This window comes from Saccopteryx bilineata, chromosome 12 (assembly GCF_036850765.1).
Source record: "Saccopteryx bilineata isolate mSacBil1 chromosome 12, mSacBil1_pri_phased_curated, whole genome shotgun sequence".
Taxonomy (NCBI): domain Eukaryota; kingdom Metazoa; phylum Chordata; class Mammalia; order Chiroptera; family Emballonuridae; genus Saccopteryx; species Saccopteryx bilineata.
The window spans coordinates 49608866-49627716 of NC_089501.1; the positions used below are offsets into that span (position 1 = coordinate 49608866).

The window sequence follows — 18851 nt, forward strand, 5'->3', positions numbered from 1 at the left end:
TTTTTTTGTATTTTTCTGAAGCTGGAAACGGAGAGACAGACAGACTCCCGCATGCACCCGACCAGGATCCACCCGGCACGCCCACCAGGGGCAACACTCTGCCCACCAGGGGGCGATGCTCTGCCCTCCGGGGCATCGCTCTGCCGCGACCAGAGCCACTCTAGCGCCTGGGGCAGAGGCCAAGGAGCCATCCCCAGCGCCCGGGCCATCTTTGCTCCAATGGAGCCTTGGCTGCGGGAGGGGAAGAGAGAGACAGAGAGGAAGGGGGGGTGGGGGTGGAGAAGCAAATGGGCTCTTCTCCTATGTGCCCTGGCCGGGAATCGAACCCGGGTCCCCCACACGCCAGGCCAACGCTCTACTGCTGAGCCAACCGGCCAGGACCAAAAAAGAAAGGTTTACGAAGCTATGCCTAGACTATAAATCTACCAGTCAGAGCTGTTTTCTGTCTTATTTTCGGCTGCTTCACAAAGGAAGTCTCAGATTTTTAGCACCATGGCAAGTGGTTGTCTAGGTAGTTTATAAATATTATTGGCTTTTTTTGCTTGCTTTCATTTAATTATTTTAGATGAATTGCTCCCCCCCAAAAAAAAAATACAAAAGACTTGATAAATTATGAAATCCGTATCTCTTGACTGGTAAACACGTCCACTGAGTTGTGCCAAGTGTATCAGTCGCTGTGGACTTTGCACGTGACCAGGGCTTTCTTGGGAGCAGCGAGCCCGCTGCCCATGGAGGTGAACCCCATCCCCGCACCCCCATGAAGCGTGCTGCCTCACAAGCATGCTGGTTAGGCTCAGGCTGCGTGTTTCCCTGGGCCGGCTGGGGAGGGGAGGGCTGAGGACAGTGGGGTCCCCATCTCATTTGCACGGCCACGTGGAGTTACGTCAACATGGGGAAGTCTGGGGGGGTTCTTCCCAGCCCTGCTGACCTGGACAGAAAGTCGTGTGTTCCCTGAGCGTTCCTCATGTACTTTGTATGTGTTATGTTAACAGTTTTTCTTTATATATTTGACACATATGAAAACAGTCATGAGTATCTACAGATGTGTATAGGTATGCTCTTTTGTGTTTTCAGAAACAAGAAATAAAATATTCTGCAGAGTGTGTAATGTTACTTCCTGTGAAAAGAACTGTTTGTGCATTTCCGGTCCTCCTTCCCCGTCTCCTGGGGATGGTTTGCAGCCTTGTAAGGAGACTGAGAAAGGAAGTTGGGAGCGTAGGAATGAATGTTTAAGTTCACTTTCGTTCGCACCACATGATCTCTACATTCCTTCCAAACATATTAAATCCAAGGTGAAGTAGCCGCCGCACTCACTTTAAAGAATCATTCCGGCCCTTGAGTTCCAACGGGAAGGCTGGAGGCTAGAGCTGCAGCGCCTTTGCAGCGCCTTTGCAGCCCGCACCCCACCCACGGGTCCTCTGCCACCCCTTCATGTCCCCTTCACGTCGGGACACCGCATGCTGGCTTCCGTGCCCCGGGGAGCCTGGCGCCCGTATTCACCACATCCATGCCGTAAGGGTGGTCTTTCTCTTCCGGGAGAGGGGAGCACAGTGCCCCTGGAGTGCCGTCGCCCTGGGAGGCCCATGGCTCCCTGTGATTCAGTGAGACTCCTACTGAGAAGTCAAAAATAGGCATTTCAACAAAAAAACAGTAAAAACCACAGTAAGGAAAGACCTTACATTCCCTTTAGTAGAGTAAAACTTAACATTGTAAGGCAGGAGAACTACAATAAATAACTGTTACTCTTTATACCATCCTTATTTATCTCTCAAAATAATAAATCAGGGCAGTTTTCCACAGTTTTTATATTTGTATAACTCAGATGCCCGTTTTAAAATAGATAATATTTTTTATATGTTTAAATGAAGAAGTTTGGAGAATTTCAAATCAATATATATGCTTATATTTGTCTAAATCTTAATTTTTAAGTTGGTGTAAATTATTAATTACCATAATACATATTGACTGTAGTTCCTTATGCTTAAAAATTGCTTTTCTGTACATTAACACATTTAATGCACAAAGAAAGTTACTATTTTTTATTTTTAAATAACATTTAGGCATAATATACTACAGATACTGACAAAACAATTTGTTAAAACCTTTGAAGAAGCAGGTCTTAACGGAAACCATGTGCCCATGACTTTGCCACTTTTCTGGGATTGTGTGGCAGTCGTCCCTTTGAACCCCCCTCCCCGAATAACTAGCAAGGGGACGTGCATGTTCGTAAATAAGTCTCTCTGCACACTCATCCTGTTCTTTCCCCTTCTGTTCGTCTACAAAGGGTCTTCCTCGATGTGCAGACCTCCGGTTCCTATCTTGCTAAACCCTCTACCACCCGAAGCAGCACGCCAGACTTCTTCGTGTGAATCTCGCTCAGCGGCTTTTTTTTTTTTTGAGGTTTCACACATTCACAAAAATAACAGCATTTTTAGCTGATCCCAATAGATTTTTCTCTGCAGCTGCACCACTTGAAAAAGCTTTTTGTTCCAGTTCTTAAAGTCTAAGTATTGAAAGTAATTTGGATAAAAAAGAAAAACATCCCAATTATGATCTGTGTGTGTGGTGGTGGCTTCAAGGGCTGGCGGGGCTGCACGTGGGCTTTGGAAAACGCCGCTGGCAGGCCGGCCGGCTTTCAGAGGGCCGCGCCGCATGTGCCCATGCCGACCGGGCACGTGGCGGCCAGGCTGCTTTGGCAGGACCTCTGGTCTCAACCTGCAGCGATGCTAACGATATTAGCAAATTAGCACCGCCGAGCCTGCCAGCCAACTCACCAGAGCCCTGCTCGCTCCCTCCCGGCTGTAATTAAAACTAATTATTTTCTAAAACATAGTAATACACGAATATGTGCAATAATCATTTTGTAGTGGGCATTCTGTGGGGCCTGTTTTAAAGCTTCCTTTTTCTTTTCTCTCTCTCTGTTTTGGCACATTGTGCTTCATGTGCAGGCACTGCCTGGCTACAGCCAGCCCTGTCGATGGCCGGTGGAAAGTGGGTCCTGTCCACAAACCCTCAGGTCTATCTGGTTTTGAAATAAGAATGCTCTCCGGGCTTCACTTGCTCATAAAAGGCTCACAGTTCCCTCCCGTCTCTCTTTTCCACCTCCTCTCTGCTCGCTCTGGCTCCTCACAAGTCTGTCTGGTGTCGCACTCAGCCCAGAGCTGTGCAGATGGTTTTCACAGCGGGGTTCTGTAGAAATTCAGCTGTGATTCCCTGGATATCGACACTCATTCCCTACCGTAGCCTCGGTGTTCTTTGAAAAAGAAATCCAAACCCCCAGTTTTCCACTTGAAAATGCCCGTTGGTATTTGCAGTAAATGTGTATAAATCAGTTGTTCTTTGGTGACCCTTTCATTCTAAAGCACAGATGAACTTGATTGAATTTCGGAGCCTAGAGACAGAAAATGAGTTTTGCTGGGATTGTCAGGTTGGTCCTTGAGCTAGTGTGGGCGTCTGACCTGGGCATTTTAAGCCCTGCCGAGGATTGATAAGGGTATGCAGGGCAGCAGGCTGGAAGGAGAAAATAGTTGGACACTTTTCTTCACAACTTACTTTTTGATCATTGTCTTTGATGTCATCTGTTACGATTGTCTTGCATTATTATAAACTAGGCCACATGCAGTCGATAAGATGTTTAAATGAAACAGTGTAAAATGTGAAATGATTTTGCAAACAATGGAGTCTGTGAATTTAGTAAATTGAGAAAGAACTAAATCCTCTAGTCACCAGGTTAAAAAAAAAAATACAACCAGCATTTGCTTTCAGCAACCTGATTAGCAGTTTAAAGATTGGGCTCCTGTGCCCTCATCACTCTCTATTACGTAATATTGCTGTTAGCCACTTTCAGTGTTTGGGTCTTGAATAAATGGTTTCTTTTTTTTTTTTTTTTTTAAGATAAAGAATTGCCAGAATGCCATGCTGTTTAGATGTCAGCAATGAGTTGCTCTGAATTACGATTTCTTCTTTCTTTTCTTCCTTCAAGGGAAACCCGGTGCCCCGGGCCTCACTCAGTCACTTGCGTGAGCGGAGCTCGGCCTGCCAGTCACATGTATAATCCTAAACTCTTTCTCCTGTTTTCGATTAGCATCTATGGGTCTTGCAGATATGATGTCTCCTGGCGAATCCAAATTGCCCCTGCCTCTGAAAGCAGACAGTAAAGAAGAAGGCACTCCACAGCCCGAGAGCAAGGCGAAGGTATCTCCTTTCTCGTCTGCACGCGGTGTGGGGGCCGCCTGGCTTTGCTGCAGCTGCCACGTGCTTGTGTCACGGGTGTTGGCTGGCTGGCGCCTTGTTTTCCGTGTCCGGGTTCTTCTCTCTGCATGCCTTCATTTTGTGCAACACGTTTGTAGTCTTTCTTTCCCCTCCCCACCCCCACCATGCTGTGGATCTGAAAGTTACTAGTTCTGACGGCATTAACTCACGGTCATGGGAGAGGGGTGGAGGGCCAAGACCACCTGAGAGAAGTGCTTTGGGGGTGGGGAGAAGGAAGGGTCTTGCCTGGTTTGGATTCTTGCAGCCGTTCTCTCTGCCTTCGGTTTATAGCTTCCTGTTTGGGCCGCCTCCGCAACAACAACATACTTAATATTTTGCTTTCCTGCCTTATTTGATAAATAAGGTGAACAGCTTTTTTTTTTTCTTTCTTCCTTTCACAAGGAGTAACCCATGCTTTAGCATTCCATGCAAGCTTGCAGTAAGCATGGTGGCTTAGTGACCTTATCCAGCAACCAGCAAACTTACCAAATTATACTAATTAAGAATGTTGTTTTAATACCTCTTTATGTGTGTGTGTGTTTTGTGTGTCTGTCTGTACATGTCTTTATGTATAAAAAAATTAGTCTGTTAAACTGGATGTACATTTTGTTATTTTAAATAAAGTTTGCCCTACCTTTGTCTTTTTTGTTTTTTTATTCCTCTACCACAGGATAGCTACAGCTCTCAGGGTATTTCTCAGCCCCCAACCCCCGGCAACCTGCCAGTCCCTTCCCCCATGTCCCCCAGCTCTGCTAGCATCTCCTCATTTCATGGAGATGAAAGCGATAGCATTAGCAGCCCAGGCTGGCCAAAGACTCCATCAAGCCCTGTAAGTGGCACTGGGTTTTTTTGTTTTTTTTGTGGGGTTTTTTCGGGGTTTTTTGATAATTAACTAATTTTACTTGAATGCTTGCTTATTTATTTGTTGTATAAGTCTTTCTCTTCGATACGTTATCCATGAAAGGGATGTCTTTATTATTACGTTAGTAACAAAATGAATAAAGTTGATGTGTACCGGGGAAGTTGATTTGCTAGTGAAACGGAGATTTGTAAAGAGCGCCTCTGCACAAGCACGCAATTGTGTTCCTGAGTCCAGACCCCTCACACAGTGACTTTGTTTAAACGTCTCAATCCGCTGTGCACTTAACCAATGTAAAACAGGTTACTTCTCCAGTTACGTGGGAACCAGTAAGCAGCCATGGAGTAAATGACAAGTGTGGCCTTTGGTCTCAATCTTTCATGGGCTGTTATATCTGCAACATCTTATTATAAAACTGCCTACCTGAAAATAGAAATAATTACACTCTGGGCATGGTTTAGTAGGATCAGCCTTCCTTTGTCTCAATCCACTTGTCAGGAATTATCAGAAAAGTTGTAGAAATAACCGTGCACGTGACTATTTGGAATGCTGCTTTTAGATTAATGATGTGTGCCCACATTAGAATCAGTTAAGATGAAAAACTATATCCTGTACAAGTCAGCTGATAATCTGAAATTAAGTGTTGATTTCCATATGATATATGAAAAACAAAAATGATAATGTGTGTGTAAGGGAAATTTTTTAGACTTGATGTTCTTTTGCCCATAGAGTCTGTATTTTTCTACTAAAGAAATTAATTCTGTGCCATTAAAAAAAAAAGGATGGCACTGTAGTAACCTTTATTTTACATTCATATAGGGAGTCAAAAGATCTTTTAAGAAAAGAAAAGAACCTTAACATGCAATTACTTGCCAAGAAGGCTTAATTAACACGCTAATTTTTGTAAGACAGTGTATTGGAGAGCTCAGCTCTGGAAAAGCAAATTGGAGAGGACTCTGAGAAGTCTGGCAATCTAGTCAAAACTCAGAAGGAGGCTGCTATTAATTAGCCGTTCACTGGTTTAAGCAGATAGAGCGGAAGGTTTGAAGAGTTGGTGTTTCCAGTAAATGTTTGTAAAATTCATAGGGAGCTCTAGCCTAACCAGCATTTTCCTTTCCAGGGGAAGAAAGGGTAGCTATTCGCTGTTAACCTTCTCTGTAGACGTGTTTCGCTTTTGCAACAATGACGATGAAATGCAAAGTGCTCCTAGGGTGGGCTCAGCAGAACTGATGGGATGGGAGAGCGCGGCTCCTTAATTTCCATGTCTTTGTGTTATTTGCTGTGCATCCCAGAAGGCAGCCAACGTTGTGGGGGGTTTTCCATGATTCTACCCTGGTTTTTTGTCTTGTCTTCATCATAAGACAAGCATTTTTGGATCACTAATACTCTCAAGTTAGCAGGTACAACTCAAATAACTTTCCAAAAACATTCGTATGTTGGCTCAGAGGGAAAAATTTTTAGAGGTTGAAAATCTTTAAAACCTTAAAAGAATTATAACCAACTTATTAAAAACAATGACTTCTGATAGACTATATGTTTAAAAGTTCCACCTTGCTGATTCCTGAATTATAAAGAATGATTGAGATATTAATTGTATTTTCACTTCCTAGTTGAATACACCCACTTTCTACTTAAATAGGGAAAAAAAAACGCAAACTGAATTATTAACTTCATTTTCCAATTATAATACAATTATATTTAAAATTGCATATGACTTTTCTCTTTTTCACAAATATTTCCACACCTATTATCTCTTCCTGTACCATAACCATGTTAAGAACTTGCATACAAACTTCTGGCTCCAGTGGTAGGCAGGGACAAGAGACACTACAATTTGACGTGGTGGGAGGCGTTAGATGAAAAAACAGCCATTCTCTTGAATGAGATGCTAATTCAAGAAAGGACCAAGCAGATTGTAATGAAGGACCTCAGATTATCTCTGTTATCAGATCACTACAGATATGCACAGCCTAGGAGTATCTACCTGCTCTGTCTGGGATAGGCTCTCTTTGTACTTAGAGTTGCTCTGACCAGTGTCCTTAATAAAGCCTGTCTAATGACAGGCCCAACATGGTCTGCATCGTAAAGATGTTCTGTGCGTTGACAGTGTTCTATGGACCAACACTGTGTTGTTGCAAAACATTCTAAAATAAAAATAAACATTTGCACATACACATCTTACCAGGCATATGGTAAAGACTGCTGAAATGTAAATCTGCCTAAAAGACTCGAGGAAAAATGTACTTATAGACTTAATTAAATTATATGCAAGGAAAACATTTGTGGCACTATAATAATGTCTCACTGTAATTTCTCAGCAATCTCCACTCCTCTTTCTTGCCTCCACAGCAGTTCCATGCAATAAGATACAATTTTTACAACACTGAATCAAGATGAGATGGGGGAGTCAGCCCGTCCTTCTGCAGAGCTTGTTAGTGTAGCCTCTGTCAGTGGGCAGAGTGGACAATGACGTTTATCTAAAGCCACATCCTAGCTGATGTCTGGACACAAGAGGTCCGTGGGTCTGTATGGCGCCTGATCAGTGATAAAGCATGTACTCCGTATTTCCTACGGCCTCCGCTTCTCTTCATGGCCTCTTTCTCTGTCTGGACACCCGAGTAATAATCACTTTGGTGGTCAGCTGGGAAGCAGCCCGTGCGGCTGGGAGCAGAGCCGCTCAGTGTCGGCTCTGGGCACGTTCCGTCTCAGCTTTCGGTCTCGCTTGATGGCCTGCGTCTTCACTTAGCACCCTGCTCACAGAAGTGCTTCTGATAGGGTGTTTTAGTCAGCCGTTAACTCCGACTTGGATGGTGCCAGACTTATCAGACCTGTTCCGTCCATGTGAGGGTTCTTCCATAGAACCAGTAAGACAGAGCACCTTCAGTGCACACTCGCTGCTGGCGATCTCTCGTCAGCAGGAACCCTGCCTGCTGGGTCCTCAAGTCGAGTCAGGGGAGTGGAGGGTAGACAGATCATTCCACGCACACTGTGGCCGTGTCTGCACCATGTAACCAGGTGCCGCCCAGGGAGGACAAAGCCCGCAGTGAGGCCGAGCTGAGCGAGCAGGCAGGGGGCGGCCCCGGGCCTCACACACGAGCTGAGCCCTGCGCTTCTTCATTCACATGCCTTTCCCGGCAGCGTGACGCCGTGAAAATGCTTTTTTGAAGCCCTAAAAACTATGAAAAAATAAACTGATTCTATTAAGAACCATAACCTTCATCAAGTTTTTCTAATTTTAAGAGAACAAACTGAGTTATGCAGATGTTAAACATAAGTTTGTTTAACAAAGGAAGGTGAGGAAAGTTAAAATATGTACAGTGAAGCCAGTTCTGGGCCGGTCTTGGGCTAGGAGAGCCCGCTCCTCCCCAGGAGGAGCAAGTCCTCTTGGAGCTGAGCTGCTCAGTTTGGGGTCAGAGAGGACCAGGCCCGCGATGGCAGGTGAATCTTAGGTTCAGGATGTTGGTCGGCCTCCTCAGAGTAATTTTACATTGAAATGATAGCTCTTATTTCTCTTATCCTGAAATCAAATGTTAAACTTTTTCAGTTTTTCACAAATGGAATGCAAGGGGGAGGCAGGATTTTTTTTAATTGATTTTAGTTGAGAATGCTTTTTTACTCATGTCCTTTATTTCAAATTTTCACTTATTTTAAAACATTGGATCCATTTCTTTAGAGTACCTCCCGAAAAGGAAAGAAACTTCCTGATAATGACTACTTACCCCATTAATGATGGCAAAGAGCCTGAAATGTGATCAGTATGACAATGTGATGTCAAATGTTAGCACGGTCGTTTTTTTCCCCCAGTCAAATAGTTCTTGATTTTAAGAACAGGAAAATAGATTTTTAAAATTTACAGTTGTCTATACAGCGTGTTCCGTGGCCCAGTACGTTCTCGGGGAGTGAAGACATAATAGGGACGTGTGCGTCTATTTTTCAGTTTCATCTGAAGTAGTTTTTAAGTGACTTGCAGTTCAGTTTCCGCACTGTCTCTTTTCCTGCCACGCCACATTTTTTTATTTACATCAACTGTTTCACCCCTTTCTCTATATTCAATGTCAAGATTTTATGCCTCGATACTTCTAAGCTGAAGGCTGAAACTTTCAGCGACCCTTGCTGGGAGAAGGGCTGCTCCTCAGGAAGCCGCCACACGCCATTGGCGCTGTTCTCGGGCGTCCTCGCTCAGGCCCCGCTAAAGCGGGGATCATCTCGCCAAAAACCTCAGTGGCTATCGTGTCATTTAATCCCCCAGATTTCAGCAATATGTTTTAAATCACGTTAAGCTAAATTTCATGCAGAAGAGTTAAGGAAAACTCCATCTAAATAATGGTTCTATGTCGCAAATGATAACCTAGAAATCCTTATAGGGAATTTAGAAGTGATTGAGTACAATAAACCCCGAGTAGCAAATGTTACAAATACTATAATCCGCGTAATAGATTTGTAATACTGTTACAAATACAGAGACTTAGAACATTTAGGACTGAAAGTGTTCCCTTCCCCAATCACATAATTCAGATGGTGTGCCTGCCACATCAGCAACTTTGACCTGTTAGTATCAAGTCTAGTTAGAAAAATAAGGGACCAAGAATTAGAGCATTGCATAAACCAGTGGTCCCCAATCCCCGGGCCGCAGACCAGTACCGGTCCATGGGTCATTTGGTACCAGTCTGCAGAGAAAGAAATATAATATTTAAGTCTGAACAATGTTTTATTTTTTTAAAATGACCAGATTCCCTCTGTTACATCCGTCTAAGACTCACTCTTGACGCTTGTCTTGGTCACGTGATACATTTATCCATCTCACCCTAAAAGCTAGTCCGTGAAAATATTTTCTGACATTAAACTGGTCCATGACCCAAAAAAGGTTGGGGACCACTGGCATAAACCACATGGGCCTATAAGCACATGTGTATAAGAGTAAATACATATCTGCAGATATGTTGGGAGTATGAAATAGCACATGTTCATAATTAAAATATGGTTTCCCACGAAACTATTAAAATAATTCTCTAACAACCCTTCACCGTGGCAGAGAAGTCCAAGACACCGTAAGCAGGGAGAGCCGGCCACCGTGAGGCAGGCCAGCGTATCCGCTGGCCATGAAGTTGTGACACTCTCAAATGAGCGCGGGGCCGCACTGCTGCTCCTGTGAGCGGTGACCCACCTTTTATTTTCAGCACGTCTCATGTGTTTGCTGCTCCTCCACATGACTTAGTTTTAATGAAGGCACACCTTAGCCATTCTTATTTTGACAAGGAAAAGCAGAGTCTAAATCATTTTGGGGGGCTCTATAATATTACCTTAATTTAAATTCTCTGATCTTTCTGTGAGCCAGCACTCTTTTATTTTTAAAAGTGCCGTGAAGTGTCGTTGGAATTTGCCTTCTGGGATTCAACGCTTATATCAATAAAGTAAAAGGTTTTTGTTTTTTAAGTATATAAGGGGGGGGTTGGGGGACTTGATTTAGAGTCAGAGTTAACTCTTAATTAAGAAATGTATAATCTGTGCCTGAACTAGTAGCCTTCATTCCTAATTGTTGTGTGATAGCGGTAGTTTTTTTTTTTAATTTCTTCTTTTTGTATTTGGTAGCTCATTGCTTTTTTCTCACCTTCTCCCCTTTCCCTCTGCCCACCCGTGCCCCATCTCCAAATGCTCCTCCTGGGCTCTAGAAGTCCAGCTCGTCCACCACCACCGGGGAGAAGATCACCAAGGTGTACGAGCTGGGGAGCGAGCCCGAGAGGAAGCTGTGGGTGGACCGCTACCTGGCCTTCATGGAGGAGAGGGGCTCCCCCGTCACCAGCCTGCCTGCCGTGGGCAAGAAGCCTCTGGACCTGTTCCGACTCTACGTCTGCGTCAAGGAGATCGGAGGTCTGGCCCAGGTAGGAACGAGCGAGCAAGCGGACGAGGGGACATGCTCCAGATAAGCTCTCGGAGCAACTTCCTTTGGATATATAGACTCAAATTGTTTTCTCACCTAGAAAAAGCAAAGCCCGTGGGAAAGTCACTTCTATGGGATCCACGCAGGGGAGAGCTGCGGAATGGGGGCCCTGGCTCTGCGGCCAGCTCGCAGAGTGACCTCAGCAGGTCGTTGATATGGACCCCAGTCTTCATGTACACAAAGAGTGAGGCCCTTGGGCCTGACTTCTCTTTAGGGTCCCGGGCAGCTGTAGCTCTGTGGGATCTGCCAAGCTCTCGTAGCACACTCCAGAATGTTCTGCAAATGACCAGACTCATTGTCTGGACCAGCTATAAATCAGATTCGCTGTTTCCCTCTGTCTGGAGCAATTTATCAGGAAACTAAGTCGTACTTATGAAGCCACGGTCCCGACCCCTGGGCCGCAGGGTCGGCGCAGTCACTGCTCACAGTGCTGGCACCGGAGTGGGCGCCGTTTCAGGGGGCGCCGCTCTTCAGGTCGTGCAGGTGGCCCTGACTGCTGTGTGCTCGAGGTCACACCCTCTCAGCAGGCCGAGCCGGCCTTCAGCAGCCGTCTGGTCGGTGTGTAGGAGCCCTGCAGTGAGGCCAAGGAACTGACCCTGGGGTGCCCGCTGCCTTCCGGGAACTGGGCCTCACATTCGCTGTTACCTTTGTCTTTCTAAATCCCTATGAAATGCAGGGCTCATCAGCCCCAAAGAAGTGGTGAGGAAACTATCAGAATGAAGTACAATGGTGTTGAGGCCCAGGGACCCTTAGGGAAGGTGGTTAGGCCAGGTCGGATTCCAAAATGCCTGCTGCCCCCATTCCCAGGGGTTCACGGGCCCAGCTATGCAATCAGATCATCTGGGGAGCTTTTCAAACCTGTCGATTCCTGGGCTCCTATCAGATCAAAGAAGGGAGCCACTGTGGGCCCCAGGGGGCCTAATACATGGTAAGGACCCTGCATCCCATTCAGGTGGCACAGGGCATGAACTGTCCAAGAGTGAGTCATCTAATGCACAGGTCTCACCTGGTCTCTGTTGTGCAACTCAGGGTAGGGGGTGGTGCAGGGGAGACCTTTGTTCTCCCTGAGGTGCCCTGTCCCACCCACTGGGGACCTGAGACCCAGAGCTGAAACAGCGAGAGCTTGGTTCAAACCTCAGCGTGCACAGATGGTGAGTCATACGCCACACACTTAGCTGGTCAGCCAGGGGAGAATCGAGATGTACATGCTCCCTGTGCACTAAGACCCCTGACCTCTCCTCTCTGCGCTTAGACCCATGACCTCTCCCCTCTGCGCCTAGAACCCTGACCTCTCCTCTCCACACCTAGAACCCTGACCTCTCCCCTCTGCGCCTAGAACCCTGGCCTCTCCCCTCTGCGCCTAGATCCCTGACCTCTCCCCTCTGCGCCTAGACCCCTGACCTCTCCCCTCTGCGCCTAGAACCCTGGCTTCCCCTCTGTGCCTAGACCCCTGACCTCTCCCCTCTGCACCTAGACCCCTGACCTCTCCTCTCCGCACCTAGAACCCTGACCTCTCCCCTCTGCGCCTAGAACCCTGGCCTCCCCTCTGCGCCTAGACCCCTGACCTATCCCCTCCGCGCCTAGACCCCTGACCTCTCCCCTCCGCGCCTAGAACCCTGACCTCTCCCCTCCATACCTAGACCCCTGACCTCCCCCTCTGCGCCTAGAAACCTGGCCTCTCCCCTCCGCGCCTAGACCCCTGACCTTTCCCCTCCACGCCTAGAACCCTGACCTCTCCCCTCCGCGCCTAGAACCCTGACCTCTCCCCTCCGCGCCTAGAACCCTGGCCTCTCCCCTCCGCGCCTAGAACCCTGGCCTCTCCCCTCCGCGCCTAGAACCCTGACCTCTCCCCTCCGCGCCTAGAACCCTGGCCTCTCCCCTCCACGCCTAGAACCCTGGCCTCTCCCCTCCACGCCTAGAACCCTGGCCTCTCCCCTCCGCGCCTAGAACCCTGGCCTCTCCCCTCTGCGCCTTGAACCCAGACCTCTCCCCTCCGCGCCTAGAACCCTGACCTCTCCCCTCCGCGCCTAGACCCCTGACCTCTCCCCTCCGTGCCTAGAACCCTGGCCTCTCCCCTCCGCGCCTAGAACCCTGGCCTCTCCCCTCCGCGCCTAGAACCCTGGCCTCTCCCCTCTGCGCCTTGAACCCAGACCTCTCCCCTCCGCACCTAGAACCCTGACCTCTCCCCTCCGCGCCTAGACCCCTGACCTCTCCCCTCCGCGCCTAGAACCCTGACCTCTCCCCTCTGCGACTAGACCCCAACCTCTCCCCTCTGCGCCTAGACCCCTGACCTCTCCCCTCCGCGCCTAGAACCCTGACCTCTCCCCTCCGCGCCTAGACCCCTGACCTCTCCCTAGACCCCTGACCTCTCCCCTCCGCGCCTAGACCCCTGACCTCTCCCCTCCGCGCCTAGACCCCTGACCTCTCCCCTCTGCGTCTAGAAACCTGGCCTCTCCCCTCTGCGCCTAGAAACCTGGCCTCTCCCCTCTGCGCCTAGACCCCTGACCTCTCCCCTCTGCGCCTAGACCCCTGACCTCTCCCCTCCGCGCCTAGAACCCTGACCTCTCTCCTCTGCGCCTAGAACCCTGACCTCTCCCCTCCGCGCCTAGACCCCTGACCTCTCCCCTCTGCGCCTAGACCCCTGACCTCTCCCCTCTGCGTCTAGACCCCTAACCTCTCCCCTTGCACCTAGACTCCTCACATGGATTTTTAGAATTTACATGAAACGGGCCACTGTGAGAGAGTGTACAGTTTGGGCACCATACTCTGAACTGTGTGCACTACTGAGACCCCACTAGCTGAGCTAATGAGAGTTGCCTGAGTGCAGCTGTGATCAGGGGCGGGCGCTGTTGCATTGGTCACTCGCACTTCACCTTGGTGTCTCCTCTCCCTGGGACCGTGGCTGTGCGTGGAGCGGCTGCTGCTGCAGCCACGCAGCTCAGCACAGTGCCTTGCTTGTCAGGGTGTCCCAGGCCCCGCTCTGAGTCTGCCGGCGGCCCGCAGGCCCACTCGCTGCCGGTCGGCATGGAGGGCCAAGAGTGGCATTAAGCTCTTGCGTGTGCGCTGTGCGGTTTCTCATGCACCATCAGCACTAAGTCAGTGTACAAAAAGAGCTCTGTGGGAGAGTTTGAATCCAAAGATTTAACATTTCATTGAAAACCGCTTGTCCCCTTCACCTTTACCCATGCTATTGCATACAGGACGCACGTGTGAGCAGAATAATCCTCACGTGTTTGCAGGTCTTGATGTTTCATTCATGTGCGTAACCTTCCATAACTCTGTGCCCCGGTGGGAATCAGAAGCTGCAATAATGCCTCAGGTCCTTATGGAACTCTGCAGGAGTTTCTGCCTCCTCCGTTTCTCTCAGCCTCAGTGTAAGTGGGGCCCTGGCCCACGCGCCCAGGTGCTCCTGCTCCTCCCTGAGCCCCGGCTGCTGCCCTGTGGGCTGCCTGGTGGAGTCCAGAGCCCAGCCTGGTGCCACGCCTGTACTGGGCACGGAAGTCGGGGTCCCTGGGTCAGGGGCCTGTTCGCCTCTACCCGGGACCACAGGCCCGTCCTGGGAGCTTGTGGCTGTTGGAAGGAAACACTGTTTTTCATATCAAGGCTGAAACACTTAACTTGCAAAAGAGTTCTATCAATGCTTTGTAAATTACTTCTTAGATGCCTTTTTCATTTTAGTTAGACGTGGGAGGGGCCGAGAGGGAGCGAGGGTGCGTGTGCTCGGAGCAGCCGCGGGCCGGGCGAGCGCCAGCAGTGCCCAGGACGCGCGGGCGTGGAAGGGCGCCCGGCAGAACCATTTCCGCGAGCTGTGCTTTCTCTGCAGCTCCCAGCAGGCCCCCTGATGGCCTTGTAACTGTGAGTGCTGTCTTTGCACTACTGAGTGGGAGTAATGAGCATTAGTTAAAAGAGGCAAATGAAAAAAAAAAAGTAAACCAAGACATTAAGTGCTTTTTCTGTCTCCTAGCTTTAAACAAACCACTTTGCTGCAAACCAATGATCCAGCCACTTTTTTTTTTTTTTTCTGCTAGGTTAATAAAAACAAGAAGTGGCGTGAGCTGGCCACCAACCTGAACGTTGGCACTTCCAGCAGCGCAGCGAGTTCCCTGAAAAAGCAGTATATCCAGTACCTGTTCGCCTTCGAGTGCAAGATCGAGCGCGGGGAGGAGCCCCCGCCGGAAGTCTTCAGCACCGGGGAGACCAAGAAGCAGCCCAAACTCCAGCCGCCATCTCCTGGTAAGTGGGAGCATTGCAGCCACCGCCGAGGACCGGGGGACGGGCAGCCGGCAGGCAGAGGAAGGGCCGTCTGTGTGGGCTGTTGAACGGCGCCCCTGTCGGCAGTGTTCAGGGAAGAGAGGCTGAAATTGGGCCCATTGTCCTTTCTGGTCATTAGACTCTGGAACTCTGAGAAATACAGCTCTATTTTGTGGACAGGTGTTTCAGAATAGCCCATCTAACTGTCCCAGTGACTCCGCCAGGACTTGGTGCTGGGCACTTGCTCCCTGGGGAGGGCCACCCTGCCTTTGGACAGGCGGCTCCTACCTGCTCGGCGTCTGTCAGGGACACCAGACTTGCGTGTTAACGAAACGAATCAGGGCTTCGTTTTTGATGTCTCTGCCCAGCGAGCTGACTTAAGGAATTCAGCAGGCTGTCGTGGTACAGACGGGGCCGTCCAGGTAGCTTTGACCAAGAGGTCAGGAGCGCTAGGAGTCACGGCAGGTCTCCCGGACTCCGCCACGCTAACCCGGCTGAGCCCGCCCGCCTCCTGTCCCTCCGCTCAGCTGTGGCTCACGGCAGGTCTCCCGGACTCCGCCACGCTAACCCGGCTGAGCCCGCCCGCCTCCTGTCCCTCCGCTCAGCTGTGGCTCACGGCAGGTCTCCCGGACTCCGCCACGCTAACCCGGCTGAGCCCGCCTCCTGTCCCTCCGCTCAGCTGTGGCTCACGGCAGGTCTCCCGGACTCCACCACGCTAACCCGGCTGAGCCCGCCTCCTGTCCCTCCGCTCAGCTGTGGCTCACGGCAGGTCTCCCGGACTCCGCCACGCTAACCCGGCTGAGCCCGCCTCCTGTCCCTCCGCTCAGCTGTGGCTCACGGCAGGTCTCCCGGACTCCGCCACGCTAACCCGGCTGAGCCCGCCTCTGTCCCTCCGCTCAGCTGTGGCTCACGGCAGGTCTCCCGGACTCCACCACGCTAACCCGGCTGAGCCCGCCCGCCTCCTGTCCCCCCACTCAGCTGTGGCTCACGGCAGGTCTCCCGGACTCCGCCACGCTAACCCGGCTGAGCCGCCTGCCTCTGTCCCTCCGCTCAGCTGTGGCCGTCCTGCATCCTCCTGCTCTCCTGTCGCCTCGTTTTACCTGCCAGTTACTTCAAATTTGAAATGACTACATCATTATCTTTTGATAACAATATTAGAGATAAAAAAATTTGCATCGTCCTTGCTCTGGGTGGCAACCCCTCTCAAGTTCAGCTTGAGCTCTGGTCCGATTCCGGTACTTCTGAGCCCAGGAATAGCCGTTCCTGCCCTTCTGTCCCGCACGCACACACGCAGAGGGCTGACTGTCCCTGCCGTCTCCCGTCCCCGCGACCTGCTCTGGGTGAAACCGTGCAGCCAGTCGCCAGTGCTCCTGAGCACCCACGTGGGCCAGGCCTTCTCCACACTTTCCCATTCAATCTTCACATCAGCCCTGGAGACATGCTGTTGTAGAGTCCATAGGGAAACCAAGCACATAAAATCCGAATAACTGACCCCACGGGGGTGCACTGGTGAGCGGGAGAGAAGGGCTCTGCTCCCGGCCTCTGGCCGCCGAGCCTGGCCCGCACCCAGGACACTCGCCTGCCTGGAGGGGAGACGCCTTTGTGATGGGTACAAGGTCGACATACAGAAGACAGTATTATGAATCAAAGAGAGAAGTTGTTTATGATTTAATTTAGCTGCTCTCTGATGGCAGTGCTCACACCTCAGGTCACCAATCAAGGGACCTTCCGAAAATACTCTGGCAGATATGCCTAGATTTGGATCTGTCACTTCTGAGTATAAGTGGAAACCCTCCTCTCTGACCCACCCTTAAAGGTCCGAAGGCTTTGCCCGTTACAGTGTCCCTGAAAACCTGTGAAATCTAATTTTAAAAATCTCACATTATATTCACAGAGTACAACAAGCTCCCTATGAACAGCTCTGAAACTATTTTTCCAAAATAAAAAACCCAGTGGGATGTAGGGACCAAAGTGGCACTGTCTGCCAAGAGCTGAGGTGTGTTCTATTCGCCGGGAAAGACCACGTGTCTGTGAACGGTCTGCTCCGTGTGGAGAGGCGTCCCCCGTGGGCTCAGCTGCGGGCCCGGAGAGGGGAGGCCTGTGCTCTCCGCAGCCCACTCCTGACCGCTCCCTTCTGAACTGCCGTTCCGATGGTAGTGTGATCGTTCTAACTGCGCGGAAGAGCCAGGTGTGCCGGTTCTGATGACCTGCTCTTCCCGCGGCCCGTGCGGGGCTGAGTCCTGTGAGGCCGCTGCAGCGAGGGAAGCTTCCCGAGCCCGGGTGGGGGGCGGTGCTGTGCGCAGGGGCTGTCCCTTCAGCTCACAGGCCGTGTCCCCTCAGCACAGGCGCAGTGCTGCCAGGACACGCTGCTCGCAGACAGACAGACAGACAGCGGGCCGCTGCGGCAGTGACTCTCCCCAGCCCACAGTCCGCAGCAGGCGCTTCCCAGCCCGCACGGGTCAGTGTCCTCTCTGGTCCCAGGAATGTCACTAAGGAGCGTGTCTTTGAGACATTTTTATTAAAAAAGGGAAAAAAAGGGTTTCAGACTGCCACAGTGTTTAAACCTAATTTTCAGCCAAAATGTGTGTTCTTTGAAGTCAGATTTTTCCATGGGCGCACATTATTGTAGTTTATTCCTTATACATCCGGCGTCTGCAGGCAAACTAAACTTAAAGATTCTTTTCCATGGACGCTAAACCAACTTGAGTCCTAGCTCATTTGGCTGTGTTCTCAGAGCGTCATGAGTCACCCGTCTGGGCTCCAGTTTTGGTTTGATAGGGCTGATATGGACCTGGGGTTCGGTTCTGGCAGCCCGGCAGGTGTGAGCACTCAGCCCTTCAGGCCGTGGGACCTTCCCCGTGACTTCTCGGAGGTCAGGCTGCTCCAGTCTCGAGCCACAGAGTAAGTCAGCCGAGAAAGACCCCGAATGACACTTGGGCCGGGCCAGGGCCCCGGCTGGCTGCATCTCTCAGGTGTCAGTGGGGATCTCGTTAGAGTAAAACTTTAGAAGTTGAGGACATGTAATGAACAGCCCCAGGAGTTCCTGACCCAGCCGGCCTGGGCAGCCCATAAGCGATGGGGCTGGGGGCAGGGTCCTGCCTGAGAGGAGCCTGCGAGGGTGGGCACGCAGCGCCACATTCAGTCCTGAGTCTGTAACCAAACCCCCATCCATCTCTGCTGGCAGGTGGCTGACTGCCTTTCTATTATTAGCTGACAGGTGATGTCACAAAACCTGTCATGGATCCAGCTAGGGAATCCTCAGTGGAAGATAAATGAGAAAGAGGCTCTGGTTATAAACAAAGGTGCCCTCTGGGTGACCTCTGGTCTCCGTAGCTCCTCTGCTTCTCCCTCCCTGCTTCCGCACCCCCAGGCAGAAGTAGGGCACGGGTCCGGTCCGGCTGTGAATTATCTTCCCAGCCAGGGTCTGGCCGTGCAGTCTGCAGAGTGTGAATGCACTTAACCTTCCATAACCTTTCCATTGTTTACTCTCGAGTATATGTTTGTAGTTTCTGGCACAAGGTAGTGGGGACATCCTAGAGAGTGCCAGCCTCC

At 50.3% G+C, this 18851-nt stretch overlaps 1 protein-coding gene across 4 annotated transcripts in view; it reads left to right on the plus strand.

Moving 5' to 3' along the window:
* Nucleotides 1-18851, plus strand: part of ARID1B (AT-rich interaction domain 1B) — a 429020-nt gene that overhangs the window by 390007 nt on the left and 20162 nt on the right. For 2 of the 4 annotated variants that reach the window (XM_066248338.1, XM_066248339.1), the window contains 4 exons: nt 4085-4194; nt 4922-5080; nt 10780-10989; nt 15077-15281. In XM_066248338.1, the coding sequence (XP_066104435.1) occupies nt 4085-4194; nt 4922-5080; nt 10780-10989; nt 15077-15281 (684 nt within the window). The remainder of the gene's footprint in view (nt 1-4084; nt 4195-4921; nt 5081-10779; nt 10990-15076; nt 15282-18851) is intronic. The other 2 variants (XM_066248340.1, XM_066248342.1) reach the window with 1 other exon arrangement.